General features: G+C 36.6%; 1 protein-coding gene across 1 annotated transcript in view; it reads right to left on the bottom strand.

The window, feature by feature from the left end:
- LOC100676989 (ryanodine receptor 2) overlaps positions 1-17,712 on the bottom strand; it is a 362,795-nt gene that overhangs the window by 267,817 nt on the left and 77,266 nt on the right. The window contains exons 15-16 of the mRNA XM_064276716.1: positions 6,093-6,301; positions 3,793-3,967 (exon numbers count right to left, since the gene is read on the bottom strand). Of these exons, the coding sequence (XP_064132786.1) occupies positions 3,793-3,967; positions 6,093-6,301 (384 nt within the window). The remainder of the gene's footprint in view (positions 1-3,792; positions 3,968-6,092; positions 6,302-17,712) is intronic.

Genomic DNA, 17,712 nt, shown 5'->3' with positions numbered 1-17,712 from the left:
TGAATTTTGTACATGGTGTGAGGAAGGGATCCAATCTAATCATTAAGATTAATAGTCACCTAATTAATTTAATTTAAATTAATAATCTCTCAATAAAGCTTAATGATTTTTCCTTATAAAAGTATTGTATACCTTCTGTTAGAGTGGCATTTAGTTACCAATAGTTTCTGACGCTACTGTAAATGCCATCTTCTTTTTAATTTATTTTTCTGAGTTTCCTGCTGATGCAGAAATACCACCGTACTAAACTCTTGAATTATTCCTAGCAATCTGTCTTGCGGATTCTTTAGGGCTTTCTTTGTGAAGAATTACATTATCTGCAAATAATGATATATTTGTTTCCTCTATTGCAATCATTACTATCTCCAATTTCCTTTTCTTGTCATACTGACTGCAAGTTTGAAAAGTCATTAGGTTAACAGATTTTCTGCAGTCTGTAGTAATAAGAAGGAATAATTAAGATGGTAAAAATGGTGAAATCAAGCATGATACAGATATAAAGACAGGCTAGGCATAAAAACATTTTAAAAATAGGGCATTTATAAAACCTTTTTGTACTTTAACAACCTGGGATATTCCTGTGTTAAAAAGTCTGTTGACCTACACTTGCTCCTTTGAGCCCTAGATGACTCTCAGTGATGACGGGTAAATAAATGAGTTCATTTAAGGGCTCTGCATTCCAATTATACTCAGATTAGTCTCATTTTAATTTCAATGAAGGATTTTTTTTTTTTTTAATACCGCTGCCAAAAAGCATTTGAAATTCACAGCATGAAGAAACTTTGAAGTTCTATCTAGGGCAAAATTTTAGAATTATAACTGATTCTTACAAATGTAACAGTTAGTGATCATGGTTACATTAGCTTATAACTTACCTTTGAGACCCTGGTGGTGCAGTGGTTAAGAGCTTGACTGCCAACCAAAAGGTTGGCAGTTCAAATCCACCAGCCTCTCCTTGGAAACCCTATGCGACAGTTCTACTCTGTCCTATAGGGTCACTATGAGTCAGAATCTATTTGACTTCAACGGGTTTTTGGTTTCTTGAGAGACCAAAAGGGTACTTCCCCAAAATCTCCAACAAATGCCCAACTACATAGACTGCAATATTTTCAGACAGTTCATGAGAACTCTCTCTCAACTGTAAGATATAAATTTCAGTAGAAGGTTCAAGTCTTTTTTTTAATTTTGTTTTTATTGTGGATAATACATATAGAACAAAATATTTGCCATGTCAACCATGTCAGTCTTTTTTTTTATTTTAAAAATTACGTAAAGTGTAAAGTATAAAAACAAAATCGTTTATTTTATATGACTGCCGTCCAGACTCACTTCTAAGCCTCCCTCTAGTTGTAATCAGTGGTGGTTGGTCTCGGCTACGGTACCATAGAATTAACATTTGCTACGGAAGCTTAAATAGTATGACACAATTGCACACTGTTTATAATTCTAACATCATTCCGTGAATCTATATGGCATCAATTAAGCATATATACAAACGGAACACACATGTGCATTAAAAGATTTTAATTTCCAAGGAAGAAAGGCATAGTGCACAAGTATTTTTAAATAATAACCAAATAAAAAAATAAAATTTCAAGGCATATCCATAGTATTGGCTAGCATAGACAAAAGAACTGAGAAAAAGACACCCTACCCTCATTGATGCTCAGATACTTCTAAACGTAACACCAAAAAAAGGAAACAGATGACAGGGGAGTGAGAGTGCCAATTGTCACCACCCAGAAGTATGAGTGCTCAACCTAAAATTACATTATAAAAATGCAAAATTCCTTTTTTTTTTGGCAAATCTGTGTTTGAGAAATGAGGATCATACCTGCTCAGAAGCTTGTTAAATGAATCAATATAGAACTTAACACTAATAATGAGCTGGCTAACCTTTGAGAGACAGTGACAAGTTTATAATCTATTAAAAATATTGAGTTATATCTTAAAATCCAAGATTATGTATATTTAAATAACATATTCAAAAGGCAATCCAAAAAAATAGGTTGGCTCATTTTTAAATGAGATATTTAAACTTTGGTGAAGGTTGAGACAAGAACACAATACTGGGGAAGCCAGCACAGCTAGTCCAAGGCAAGGTCATGGATGCTCCAAAGACACATCCAAACTCCCGGAGGGACTGAATTGCTGGGCTGAGGGCTGTGGGGATCATGTCTCAGGGAACATCTAGCGCAAGTGGCATAACATATTTTATAAAGAAAATGTTCCATATTCTACTTTGGTAGTAGCATCTGGGGTCTTAAAAGCTTCTGAGTGGCCATCTAAGATACTCCACTGGTTTCAACCCATCTGGAGCACGGCAGAATGAAGAAAAACAAAGACACAGGGGAAAGATTAGTCCAAGGGACTAATGGATTACAACTACCACAGCCTCCACCAGACTGAGTCCAGTACAATTAGATGGTGCCCGGCTACCACCACCAACCCCTCTGAGAAGGATCGCAACAGAAGGCCTGGACAGAGCCTTTTTTTTTGTAAAACAAAATTCTAACTCACATACACACAAAAAAAGACCAGACTTACTGGTCTGAAAGAGACTAGAGAAACCTTGAAAGTATGGCTCCTGGACACCCTCATAGCTCAGTAATGAAGTCACTCCTGAGATTCACCCTTCAGTCAAGGATTAGACAGACCCATAAAATAAAACAAGACTAATGGGCCTAGGGGCAAGAATGAGAAGGTAAGAGGGGACAGGAAAGCTGATAATGAGGAACCCAAGGTTGAGATGGGGAGAGTGTTAACATGTCATGCAGTTGGTAACCAATGTCACAAAACAATATGTGTATTAATTGTTTAATGAGAAACTAGTTTGCTCTGTAAACCTTCATCTAAAGTACAATTAAAAAAAAAAAACTCTCTTAAAAAAGAGATACTGATATAACATTTTCTTTAATACTGTCTTGTTTATGTGCTGTTCAATAGAACTTTCTGTGGTGGTAGAGATGGGCTAGATCTGTGCTGCCTGAGAGAGTAGCCACTAAGCCACAGGCTGATACTGAGTCCTTGAAATGCAGCTAGTGTGACTGAGAAACTCAATCTGTAACTTCATTTAATTTAAGCTAATTTAAATAGCTCCCTGTGGCTACTGGCCACTGTACTAGAAGTGCAGCTCTGAAGAACAAATACCTTCTCCTTTGCTTGACAAACTCCTTTCATCTTTCCTTTATAACCCTGTTCAAAAGTCATCTCCAAGCCCTACAGGCAGAGTTATTTGCTCCCTGCATTGTGCTTCCATAGTATCTTCTGCATTTCTTTATTCCAGAACTCACCCACTGAAGAGAAATTATACAAGTATTGGCCTCCCCTGGTAAACTGTGATCTACTCAAAGAGAGAATAGTGCTTTATTCATCTTTGCCATCTCAGCCTCTAGCAGAGAGCTTAATACATGGTAGGTTCTCAATAGATTTTTGTGAAATGAATGAACAGAAAGAGGCTATACCCAGCTGATGACACAGGGGAGCTCTAAATGAAAATCTAACATTTGTGGAAAACTATCCTTTTGTCTGCCATTTATTTTCTAATTCACACTCATAAAAGCCATTTCTGCCACATTGAAATTCTAGCTAAGTAGCCTAGGTAACATTTCTGCTGAAGTAATTTGAAGGGTGTCTGATCAAATAAGCCATATGGCACACTTGTGATTTAAAGCTACAATTCATCTGCTCATTCACCCTTAAACAAAGAGGGCTGGTTATAAAGCTTGAGAACAAATGGTTTCGTTGTGCCATAAGCCTGAAGACAACACAAAATGCAGTGCACTTACTTACCATCACCAACCTCAATGTCCTTGAAAGCCAGTTCTGAGCCAGAATCATCAAGAAGGATTTCCCCGTTCAGTGTGAACATCATGGTGTGCTCATTCATGTCAACCATGCATCCCACCACATCGCCTGCTTGCCACGAGCGCCCGTAATGCTCATTACCCTGGTGCCACCGCTGGGCCTAGGAGGAAAGAAGAGCTATTTGTCATGAATAAGCCAGGGGAATAGTATCTAACCACCACTCGTCACCATGACTCTCTATCAGGCCCTCCTACTGAGATGGCAGCAGGATAAACTCTCCCCAGCCTATCAGTCTATTGTAATGTCCCAGGTGATATGGAGTTGTCTGGGAATTTTAAATACCTAATATTAACATGATATGGTATTGAATTTTGAAAAAAACCAAATGCTGTTTCAGGGTTTTGAGAGTCTGCCATCTAAAAAAACTAACCTCAAATACTATCTGTTAAAAGAAAAACTGTATGTCTTTAGAATTTTTTTCACTTGTTACAATGAATGTTTCCCAGGATATGGACTGTTTTTCTCTACTCCCACAAATGGAGTCCTGGTGGTACAGTGGTTAAGAGCTATGGCTGCTAACCAAAAGGTCAGCAGTTGGAATCCACAAGCCCCTCCTTGGAAAACCTATGGGGCAGTTCTAGTCTGTACTATGGGGTCACTATGGGTCAGAATTGACTCAAAGGCAATAGGTTAACCGCTACTCCCACAAATACAAAGAACTATGAGCTGGGAATCAAGCTGTGAGTTTATCATTGAAAACGACATTCTAATTTTCACCTATTTCAAAATAATATTGCTTGAACCCCATAACACTGATACTTTAACGAAAAGAAAACCCAGAAACATTCTGGCTATATACTAAAACCAAAAAGGTTTCAAATCAAACCTAAAAATATTCTTAAGATATTTATTGGAAAAAAAATTTAAGTATTTAACACATACGCCAACATATTTTTATATATATGGGTGATATCTCCTACCTATTTTGTAATTATGGGAACCCACATATGTATTTATATACATTTTAAAGTTTTGATAAATGTGACTTTTATAGCTATAATTATACACCACTTTAGTTTATAGGTATAAAATTAATTATATCAATTATTTTATCTGCCAAATATTTTAATTTTCCCCTTAAGGACCACCTTGTGATGTGGTATGTGTTGGGATACGGTCATCGATGGAAAATAATGACATGATTCTTCTCAAGAATAGCAGTGTACCTTTTTTTTTTTTTTTAATAAAATTAGGTATCAAAAGGTGTTAAAGTTTTCCATCTGTAATAATAAAATAGTATTCAAAAAAAGTGATGCTTTTAAACAAAGTGAGTTCATTTCCTATAAGATCCAATACTTTTAAACAAAGTGAGTTCATTTCCTATAAGATCCAACACTAATGTCTAGAAATGCTTTCTCACATGAGTCATCCCATACCCGAATACCCAAATGTCAAATCTCTTCACAGCTGCCTAGTTATTCTAATTTTCTTTCTTTTTTTAAAAAATTAAAAATTTAGCCTTTTTCTCATATAAATAGGAATACAAATTCAATGAAGAAAATCATAAAGTAAAAATAAGACTAAAAAAGAAAGTATCAATAATTGTCTCAACAAAAAATGACTATTATTAACCTAATGCTACTATATATGTATATATTATACACATATAATAAGAAATGAAAAGTAAATATATAGTATGTATTTACTTTTTATTTTTATTTTTAAATATTTTAGACATATAAAATAACCTTTAACGTTTATATAATGTATGAGTAAACACACGCAGTTTAACAAATAAAAATTACTAATAATGGTGAAAATAAAAATTTTTCTGATTATAAACAGAACATTGCCTTAAGCATCCTTTTGACTATTAAATCCTTATACATTTTATTGCTTCTGGATATGCTCCTTATAAGGAATTGCTGTTTTCAAAGTATATACATTTTTTCTGAGTATATACATTTTTTAAGACTTTTGAGGGACAAGGGTGGTTCATCTTTTTGATAACCATGAAGAAGCAATGTTTTACTTCTTGAATTTCACTCTATTTATGGGGCTGGGAAAATGTTTTGAGACTACAAGGACAAAAGTTTCCTTATAAACTGTTTTTCCAATGTGTGCTCTGGAAAGTACCGATATTATTAGACCGCCAGAAGGAATACCAGGGCAAATCCAGCAATAGCAGTGTGGGAGACTACAATATTTGGATGCGTACGACACAAGAACCTACAAAATTTGCAGCCTAAAAACGTGGTGCCTAGCGCACAGCAAACTCCACTCACCTTAAAGCCATCAAAAGCAAAAGCACGTTCATCCGAACCAAGCTCCTGATCAGGCTGACAACCCGGTCGGCTCCAGCCAACTCTCATGTCTCCAGCAGTGACAGCCTCAAATTCAAAATACCACTTTCCTGCCTTCACAGCGTAGGTCTTCTCAGCACGGAAGATTCGGAACCGTTCCCCTGTGCCACTACACATTTCAGCTCTGGCAGCTGTGGATTTTAAAGAGATTCTGGTGGTCATTGGATGGGACAGTGAAAGGGAAGGGAAGATATCACATACTCCATACCTTTATGACAATGGTGAGAATCCTGATGATACCTTCTATTCTTATCTTGTTTCACATTTTACAAAGTGTTTGCATGTATTTGGTCAGCCATGGTCAGAAATAACTAGGTTGGTAAAGTACAGAGTGTGAAGGCTTCAGCTGGAGAGACTGGTGATTAAGCCTCAATAACACAGTGCGTAGTTGATGTTACCTACATTAGCTCCTTTTCAGGGGGTAACTGTCTTTGTTTAGAAGAGTATTTATAAACCACTTGGTGGCTTGCTAGTGGAAGATGAGATGACCTTGTGGGCATGGATGGAACGAATACACCAAAAAAATGTCTAAACTGATGTGTATAAGAAATTAATAGACATTTATTAATTTATTAAGAATTAATTAATTTATTTATTAATAAGAAAAAAGAAGGAAGAAGCAGCAATAAAGTCAAGAGGATAAAGAGACAGCAATAAGGGGAAAACTGTAAACAGCAGAGAGCAGTATCAATGACAATTTCTTCCCAACAGGGTGCCTAAGGGACTCTAAAGAATAGGGAGGCCTACCTGTATTCTTTTGCAAGTAACACACCACATAAATAACGTGCCTACAGACACAATGTGCTTCATAGCGCACTTACAGGAATAACACGTGGGGGGCAGGGGTTGTGCAGCGGGCAAAACATGTATAGCACTCGTTATTTGCTTAAAAAAATACGGTACTGTTGAATTTTGAATTGTTTTGTTTTTCTTCACCAATGTGATGTAAAACTTTTACGCTGTCTCACATTGCATTGTAATCTGCTTCACATACAAATGATTCATTTAAGAAATAAAACAAAAGGGTTGGAATCCAACATCAGGGTGAGTGTGACACAAAGTGAAGGAACTATCTGTAGAAAATGAAATGCAAGCGAGATTGAGAGTTCCACATGTGAAAAAACTCAGAGGGAGGCACTTGGAGTCAGAATCTCGAGCCAGGATGCCCACCAGAATGTGAGTCCTAGGCAATTCACAAGCAGTGGGGACCAGGGTTCACTGCAATTGTATTTCAAAGCATAGAGTGGTCGCAGCTACCATTTGGGTAAGATAGTAATGAAGAAACTTAAGTGCCTTGACCAAGGTCACACAACCAATAAATAGCAGAACTGAGGAGGTATTACTATTATAAATGTTAAAAGCTGTGTTCTCTCCACTCTGCCGTGCTGCCTCAGTACCTTACTAGACGTATTCATATAGTAAGTAGATTAGTTTTCAACTTTTCCTCTTTCAAGAGTTGGGGAATTCTTATACATAATAAAATTTTAATAACAATTTTACCATTTATTTGATAAAACCAAAACAGAACTATAACCATAATCTAGATAAGCCCTAGCGGTCGCCCATAAACACACAGCTTGGTTGTATCTAACAATTTTAGACTGAAGTAAAGAAAAAGGAATTAAGAGTTTCTAGGTGGTGGGGTTGGAGCACATAATAGGAGCTCAGTTAATGATATACTCAATAACTGCTTTATGAAGACATGGCGGCAATGATAGAGTACACACCTGAACTGTATCTGCTGGTTAACCTTTCAAAAGGTGGGTTAAGTTTCTGAATAAGCAACACTTAGCTTCTTCATCTTTTCCCCACATACACAAACACACACACCTGACCACCTGGTTGGCTCCAGCCTCTCACGTTGCCAGCAGCGACAGACTTGTATTAAAAATACCACCTTACACACAAATGCACACACACAATATACAATACATTCAAACACTTTAGTGAAAAATAAATGCATTAACACAGCTTAAAAACTTAGACACTCTAATACTATATTGAATACGTCCAAATGCTCTGAAGAGAAAAAGTTTGCTTCCGAAACATTCAAATTGGGGATGGGAAGGTGTCTGAATGACAGAGATAAACACCTCTACAGTTAAGGGCAAAAAATGTTCATTTCTATTGCTTAACAGCTGAATGAAGTTTTTAAAAGATAGGATAGTAAACTACTTTTTGAGAAAAAAAAAGATACTGTCATATGTTATAATACTTAAAAGCAGTTACTATTAAGACAATAGTTCTAACTGCTATAATACTAAAAAAAGGTAAGAAAAGTCAAATTCTCATTCAGGGTTAGTATTTATTAGTAAAAAACAGCACGCTGATCCATTGCTTCCTTAAATTGCGACTGTAATCTGCCTAACTGATCTAAGAGACATAGGACATGAGCTATGAACTACACAGACATTTGAAGATATCTTCCAGGAGAGAAAAAAGTACGTGTGTGGTTATTCTTATTTTTTCTTTACACCAATATTTGCAAATAAGATCTTACATTCTATTTTAGAACACATTAGTAGATTCAACTCTCAAGTTTTCTAAAAGTATGAAACATTCAGGCTTTTAGAAAACGAAACAACTGGAAAAGGTCCTGTTAAGTTTCCATGCCAATGGCCTCCACAATGATGCATAGTGTGCTCAAGGAAAGCAAACGAATTTTGATATTAGAAGTCAAATATTTTGAAAGGCATATTTGGTCTAAAAAATATAACAGATAATGTCTTCAAAAGCCCATTATAGATTTCCCCTAGTATTAAGATATACCTCCAATTCTCTCCATTGACAAAAAAAAAAAAACCCATTGCCCTCATGTCAATTCCCACTCATGACGACCCTACAGGATAGAGAAGAACTGCCTCACAGGGTTTACAGGGAGCAGCTGATGGATTCGAACTGCCAACCTTTTGGTTAGCAGCCAAGTTCTTAAGCACTGTGCCAACAGGGCTCGCTCCATTGATAAGGATAATAAAAATCGGGAGGATTATACAGAGTGATAAGTAGTAACAATGCAGAATGTCTTAGTTCTCGTTTTCTTTTTCCTGACGCTAAGCTGCTGCACCATTCTTATACTCACTGATGATAATCAAACTGAGCTTGAAATGAACATGCTATTTATAGATACCATCATGCAAAGGACTTCACAGTAATTTTTACATATTTTTTTTAAACCTCCATGGCTCTTCCTCCAAATGTCTATGTAGCTCATAGTACGTATTCTGTATTTCTTAAATTAAACCAAAAAAATCAAACCCGTGGCCATTGAGTCCATTCCAACTCACAGAAACACTATAGGACAGAGTAGAACTGCCCCAAAAGGTTTCCAAGGAGCACCTGGTGGATTCGAACTGCCGACCTTTGGGGCCACCAGGGTTTCTTGGATTAATTTAGGGAAAATCACAACCATGATTTAAAGAAGCAGTGGGTCTCTATTCTGTTTCTTGGGGAAACACTAGCACAAAATGAAAATCCATGTCTATAAAAAAAAAAAAAAATCCCAAACCAAACCTGTTGCCATCGAGTCGATTCCGATTCATAGCAACCCTAGGTCTACAGAGGCCTCAAAAAAAACAAGGATCTAGGCAATCTGTAACAAAGTCTTTTGCATACTCTGTTGCATCAAGCACCTGAACACAAAGTAGGTGCTCCATGAACACCTGCCTAATATGGGAAAAAAAGACTCCTCAGAAGGAGAATGCAAGGGCCCAAGCAAATAATGAGCAGCACCCCTGTCTAATGGCATAGAATTCTCTCCCTGACATGCAATTCTTATGCTTTGCTTGTCTTTTAAACACCTTATATCCATATATGTTTGGTAGACAATTCCTACTCATGTAAAGGTGTTATAAAACAATTGTTATATTGTTATTATTAATATAATCCACATTAAAAATAAAAGCAGATATATTCTCAATACTCATCATCCAGGCTGCTGGTGCTCAAAATAGTAATTATTCCTTTAACAAACCACCTCAGCAGGAGGGGCAAGAACTGTGTTCCCAGTAGCCCACAGATCCTGCCACAGAGAAAGCACACAACCAAGGACTGGTCAAATAGGGCCTGAAGTAATTACACGTGTGGCACTCCAAACTGTACATTGAAAAGACGTTGAACAGTTGAGGGCACTCGAGATCCGATTCTGTACTGAGAGTCTTTTGAGAAATTTATACATTTCTAGAATACTTTCAGTGTATTTGTATAATACTTAAAGAAATAATTGATGTTAACAGCCATCCCTTCAACTTCTGGTATTATTTTTAGTTAAGTAACACACTTGATAAAACTTTGTAATGAATAAGAATAGATTACATTTTCAAATGTTTTAAAATATTACTTAAAATAATACTCCAAAGATATACAATTCAAAGATTAGCATCATATTTAATCTGGAATATGTGAGCATTCTGATGACAAAGTGGAAATAAATTATAACTCTGATTAATTACCCCTAATTAACTACATAGGGTTAGATGCAATTTTATTAAACTTTTTATGTCCTTTTCTCAATATTAGCAAGAGCAGTATTGCCAATGATTTTAATCTTAGCTTAGTGATCACCAGACTTATTTTGCTTTATACCATAAAATCTCTTGCATCTATCTTTTATTAATCCATTTCTTCCATCCTTGTTCAGAAAATCACAATTTCTCCAAAGCCTCCCAACGAGCCTCTCCAGTTCTAAGCACTCTCCCCCTCCAGTCTAATCCTCCGCACTGTCTCCGTATTTACATTGTTAATGTAAACTATAATCACATGTCAACCTCTTGCTGTAAAACTTTCAGGCACTAGTATTTTTTGCATAAATATATCCACATTTCTAGCCAAGTTTTCAAAGTATTCCATACATTTTCCTAATCTTTCTACTTTCATCCATTACTGTCCTTTCCCCCTTATATATCCCACATTTCAATCTAACTAGACTATGACAATTTCTCGACTCTTCCTACAGTCCTTGGGTGACACAAACAGTTAAGCACTTGGCTATTAGCCAAAAGGTTGGAGGTTTAAATTTACCCAGAGGTGCCTCAGAAGAAAGGCCTGGAGATTTACTTCCAAAAAATCACAGCCATTGAAAACCCTGTGGAGCACAGTTCTATTCTGAATTACATGGGTTTGCCATGGGTCAAAATTGACTCAATGGTAACATTATTTTTAACTTTTTCTACCTTTATCATCTGAAATATGAATGTTTTTTCTAACAACAATCTTTACTTGTTGATATTTTGATTCCTTCCACATCTAACTCAAATGCCATTTTCTCCCTTCATTGATTCCTCCAGTTAGAAAACTCGTCTTTCTTATGTATTTTCCATAAAGACAAAATTAATCCTTACCATGAGGTAAAAAAAAAAAAAAAAAAAAAATTTTATTTTTTATGAGGTAGACATACTCTTGAATTCTAGGACACTGTAGCTAAGAGAACGCATGATCTCAGTCTCTCTTATGGAATATATAACGTTAGCATCACTGTCCATTGCTCACATAAATTTACTAAGATTTGAACCTGGTTAATCAACTGTCAGTGGTTCTAATTCTAAATTCTTAAAATGCAGAGACAATGCAATTCTCTAATCACCAGTTTTCCTCCCAGTTCTCTCATTTCCCTCTACAGGGAGTCCCTGCATCACAAACCTCTGACTTATGGACAACTTGTACTTAAAAAGGGACTTCCATAAAACCTATTTATTAAAAATTTGAATTAAATACAATGGTTCGTAGTAACAAATGCACGTACTACTTTGTGATGCTCATGAAAATATTGTGTGGTTTGGAAGTGTTTTATATGCATAGAAAGGTAAAATACATACTATATTCTAAGACAATCATTCATTTAGTTGGCATTAAATAAGAGCCATATGTACCTGTTCTGACTTACCTACAAATTTGACTTAAAGACAGACTTAGGAATGGATCTCATTTATAACCTGGGGGCTGCCTGTACAAACATATTGACTCTTCAAATTATTAAACTCCTTTTTGGCTTCCCTTTGCTACCTATTCAGCTTCCCATAGTTCCCTCCCCTATCATCCTTCTTCCTCACTTGGTGTATGAACCCCAATCCTTACCTAATTTCACTGTCTTTATTCTTAACATTTATACCTGCTCTGCTGAGAACTGATGATAAACACACATATACACAATTGCACCACTATTAGCTCATGGTCTCCAACCTCGATTGGACTGTTAATGTCTCTCTGAAATACTTTTATATGTTGGCAATCTGCTTTCCGTTCCATCCCTCAAAGCAGATATTTCTAATTTTTACATCAGCAGGAATGGTAGAGTAAGAACTCCCAAAGATCCTCTTCTCCATAAAAGTAACATTTTGGCATTGCCAAAATCAACTTTTTCAGAACTCTGGAAATTAATCGAAGGCCTGCCACAATCAGGGAGTGTTTATTAAATAAAAACAACTGCAGGTAGGAACAGTGAGCTTTGTGGCATTTTAATTTGACTTAGTCTCATTGTCTATGAGTTGGAATCGACTCGACAGCAACGGGTTTTTGGTTTTGAGTCTCATTCCCTGTTCTCAACTCCATGGTAGCCTTTGAAGGCACTAGCTCCTCAAATACAGTGTAAACCAGCACCATTGAAGCCTCTAGTGGGGGCAGAATGGAGTTGAAGTTCCTCTGAAGCCCAGTTCCCAGATAACTGCCATTATTTGATCTTTCTGGCAGTTTCCTGGAAAACCCTACTCACAAGGCCTGTCTTCATTTGATCTGACTCAGAGTTTGCCCCGTGGGAAAAATCCTTCTCCCCAGAGGAATGTGTTGAAAACAGTCAGAGGCAACTACTAAACATCATAGCTGCTTAGGGTGACAAAAACAGTTGGGACAAATGATAAGCTGACAAAAAGTTTAAAAGGAAAAGCTGGAGAATGAGATGTCTACAGAAGGCTTTGAAAAGTTCTAATATAATCCTGGAAAACTAGAAGGCCACACACATGGGCTGTGCATATGCCCAAGAAAGATCTGAGAAGGTTCTATATACTCACCTCTGATTGACTTTAAGGCTCTGTGCAAGAAGTGAGTGAAGAGTAAGACAAAGCTTTAAATTGCCTGGCTGAATATTAAAGGTATGTCCCAACACACACACACACACACACACACACACACACACACACACACAGTGCCCTCTGCAGAGACCAAGAGATCTATTGGTTCCAAGTATTTAAGGAAACCTCTGTCCAATCACAAACTAACCAATAGGCTAATGAAACAGAGGCTTTAGTGGCCGCACACAAGAACACAGATTTTACATGATTAATTAAGAAAAGTCATTAGAAGAATATTAGCTACAATAAATATTGATTAAAAAAAAATCTTGGATGAGTGGAGACAGTTTCCACATTGGATTATTTAAATTGTCCAGTTTTCAACAAAAAAAAATGTGAGACATGCAAAAGACAAAAGACTATACACAGGAAAAAAAAAAAGCAATCCATAGAAACTGTCCCTGAGGAAGCTCAGGTGTTGAACTTACTAAACAAAGACTTTAAATAAACTATTTTAAACATGTTAAAGAACTAAAGAAAGTCATGCCTAAAGAATTAAAGGATGTATGAGAACAATGTCACAGCAAATACAGAATATTAATAAAAAGATAGACATTATTAAATAAATAGAAATTTTAGAGTTGAAAAGTACAATAGCTGAAATGAGAAATTCACTAGAGAGGTTCAACAGCAAGTCTGGGCTGATAGAAGAAAGAATAAACAAACTTGATGATAGGCCAATTGAGATTATGAAGTCTGAGGAACAGAAAGAAAAAAGAATTAAGAAAAATGAATAGAGTCTTAGAGACTTGTGAAATGCCATTCAGCATACCAACACATAGGCGTAATGGCAGTCCCAGAAAGAGAGGAGAGCGATAAAGGTGCATAAAGAATATTTGAAGAAATCATGGCCAAAGACTTCCTACATTTAATGAGAAACACCAATCAATCCACACATCCAAGAAGCTCAATAAACTCCAAATAGAGTAACTTTAAAGACAGCTACACCTAAACTGAACAATCACAATCAAACTGTTGAAAGCCAAAGGGAAAATTTTGAAAGTAGCAAGAAGGAAGCTACTCATCGCACAGAAGAGATCAGCAGCTGATTTCTTATCTGAAACCATGGAGGCCAAAAGGCAGTGGGACAAAATATTCAAAGCTGAAAGAAGAAACACTATTAACCAAGAACTCTATATCCAACAAATCTTTAGTGTTCTTCTCAAGATTCTTAACCCAGTGTAGTCTTCTTCAACTCCTTCCCTTAGTGAATTAACTCATTTTCTATTTAAACCAGGAAACAGTAACTGTACAACAGGAATTCCCTCTGCTTCCTCCTGATTCTCCATAAACATAGGTTGCTGCATTCTCTCCAGTCCTTAACTCTTTCCCACTAACCTTTGGTAAACATATGTTCTCCGTTTTATATGAGGCCAGTCCCTTCACCCATGTACCTAATTTCATTTTCTCCCACACTTCACCAAGCTCCTTCTCTCACTCCCCATATTTTCATCTTCTTCCTTTCTATTTGGTTTTTTCCCTTGGCATATAAATACACTCAGATATCTCCCCTTAAAAAAATAAAATATTTAACTCTTGGTTTCTTTCTAGCCACAGCCTCAGCTTTATACCTATATACATAACTGAGTTCTGGCCTCTCTATCTATCTGTGTCACAAGCATCTCAAATTCAACATGTTCAAAGTCAAATTGAGAAAATCCCACCAAACCCTACAGATATTAGTCATTATTATTATTTTAAGGTCTGGAGTCATTCATTTCTATGCACAGGTACTACACTGATAACATTAGGCACTAGAGAATATTTGGGGTTGAGTAAAAAACTTAAACGAACAAACAAAAAACGGGCCTAATAATGAAAAACACATTCCTCATTCCACTTTTGCCAATTTTAAATCATGGATAATAAGATTAATTAAAGCTGTATAAGCAAATAATTAAGGAATTAATCACTTTAAACCATATTCTTAAAGGTGTTATTTAAAGAGAATGTGTTCTTTACAGAACAGCTTAAAATCCATTATCCAGCACATATTTATTGAATGGCTATTCTAAAGTATTTTTCTTAAAGCAAAACAGTGCATCAATGACTTAATTGCCTACATGTGTGAGTACTCATCTGTCAGTTGTTGTATGTGTTGTATGTGTTCCTCTGATACTGGAAGCTATGCCAACCAGTATTTCAAATACCAGCAGGGTCACCCATGGTGGAGGGGTTTCAGTGGAGCTTTCAGACTAAGACAGGCTAGGAAGAAGGACGTGATGATCTCATTCTGAAAAAAATTGGCCAGTGAAAATCTTATAAACAACAGCAGAACACTGTCTGACATAGTGCTGGAAGAGGAGTCCCTCAAGTTAGAAGGCATTCAAAATACAACTGGGGAAGGGCTGCTTGCTCAAAGTAGAGTCAACCTTAGAGACATGGGTGGAGTAAAGCTTTAGGGATCTTCACTTGCTGATGTGGCACAACTCGAAATGAGAAGAAACAGCTACAAGCATCCATTAGTAATCAGATCATGGAATGTCAAAGTATCAGTCTAGGAAAATTGGAAGTTGCCAGAAATGAAACGGAAAACTTGGAGATCGATATCCTAGGCATTGGTGGCTGAAATGGACTGGTATTGGCCATTTTGAGTCAGACAAACATAGGGTCTTCTATTCCAGGAATGACAAATTAAAGAAGAATGGCATCACATTCCTTGTCAAAATGAACATTTCAAGATCTAACCTGAAGTACAATGCTGTCAGTAATAGGATAATATCTATACGCCTACAAGGAAGACCAGTTAATACTATTATTATTCAAATTTACACGCTAACCACTAAGGCGAAAGATGAAGAAACTGAAGATTTTTACCAACTTCTGCAGTCTGAAATTGATGAAACACGCAGTCAAGATGTATCCATAATTACCGTTGATTGGCATGTGAAAGTTGGAAATGAAGAAGAAGGATCAGTAGTTGGCCTTGGTGATAGAAATGACACCAGAAATGCAGGATAGAATTCTGCAAAACCAATGACTTATTCATTGGAAGTATCTTTTTTCAACAACATAAACTCCAACTATACATGCGGGCCTTGCCAGATAGAATACACAGGAATCAAACTGACTACATCTGTGGAAAGAGATGATGGAAAAGCTCAAGGTCATCAATCAGGACAAGACCTGGGGCCAACTGCAGAACAGAGCATCAATTGCTCACATTAAGTTAAAGATGAAGAAAATAAAGAAAAGTCCACAAGAGCCAAAGTGTGACCTTCAGTATATCCCACCTAAATTTAGAGACCATTTCAAAAACAGATTTGATGCAGTAAACGCTAATGACAGAAACCAGATGAGCTGTGGGATTACATCAAGAACATCAATCATGAAGAAAGCAAAAGGTCATTAAGAGACAGGAAAAATAAAAGACCAAAATGGATGTGGGAAGAGACTCAGAACCTTGCTCTTGAACTTAGAGAAGCTAAAGTGAACAGAAGAAATGATGAAGTAAAAGAGATGAACGGACGATTTCAAAGGACAACGCGAGAAGACAAAGTATTAAAATAACATGTACAAAGACCTGGAGTTAGAAAACTAAAAGGGAAGAACATGCTTAGCATTTCTCAAGCCAAAAGAAACGAAGATTTCAAGCCTTGCATTGCAATACTGAAGGATTCTATGGGCAAAATATGGAATGACACAGGCAGCATTGAAAGAAGATGGAAGGAATACAGAGTCACTATACCAAAAAGAATCGGTCAATATTCAACCACTTCAGCAGGTAGTACAGGATCCAGAACCAATGGTATTGAAGGAAGAAGTCCAATGTGCACTGAAGGCACTGTTGAAAAACAAGGCTCCAGGAATGGACAGAACACCAGTTAAGATGTTTCAACAAACAGATGCAGCACTACAGTGGTCACCCATCTATGCCAACAAAATTTGGAAGACAGCTACCCGGTCAACTCACTGGAAGAGATCCGTATTTATGCCTATTCCTAAGACAGGTGATCCAACAGAATGCAGAAATTACCAAACAAGTTCATTAATATCACATGCAAGTAAAATTTTACTGAAGAAAATTAAAAAGCAGTGGATCAACAGAGAACTGCCAGAAATTCAAGGTGGATTGAGAAGAGGATGTGGAATGAGAGATATCATTGCTGATGTGAGATGGATCATGGCTGAAAGAAGAGAATACCAGAAAGATGTTTACCTGTGTTTTACTGACTATGCAAAGGCATTTAACTATGTGGATCATAACAAATTATGGATAACATTGCAAAGAATGGGAATTCCGGAACACTTAACTGTGCTCATGCAGGGCCTGTACATAGACCAAGAGGCAGGTTTTTTTAACAGAACAAGAGACTATTGTGTAGAAGGGTTGCGTCTTTTCATTATGCTTGTTCAATCTGTACGCTAAGCAAATAATCCGAGAAGCTGGACTATATGAAGCAGACTGGCAGCATCAGGATTGGAGTAAGACTCTAACAATATGCAATATGCAGATTACACAACCTTGCTTGCTGAAAGTGAAG

The sequence above is a fragment of the Loxodonta africana genome, chromosome 25, assembly GCF_030014295.1.
Source record: "Loxodonta africana isolate mLoxAfr1 chromosome 25, mLoxAfr1.hap2, whole genome shotgun sequence".
In the NCBI taxonomy this organism is placed as follows: domain Eukaryota; kingdom Metazoa; phylum Chordata; class Mammalia; order Proboscidea; family Elephantidae; genus Loxodonta; species Loxodonta africana.
This window is presented reverse-complemented; position numbering and strand designations above follow the sequence as displayed.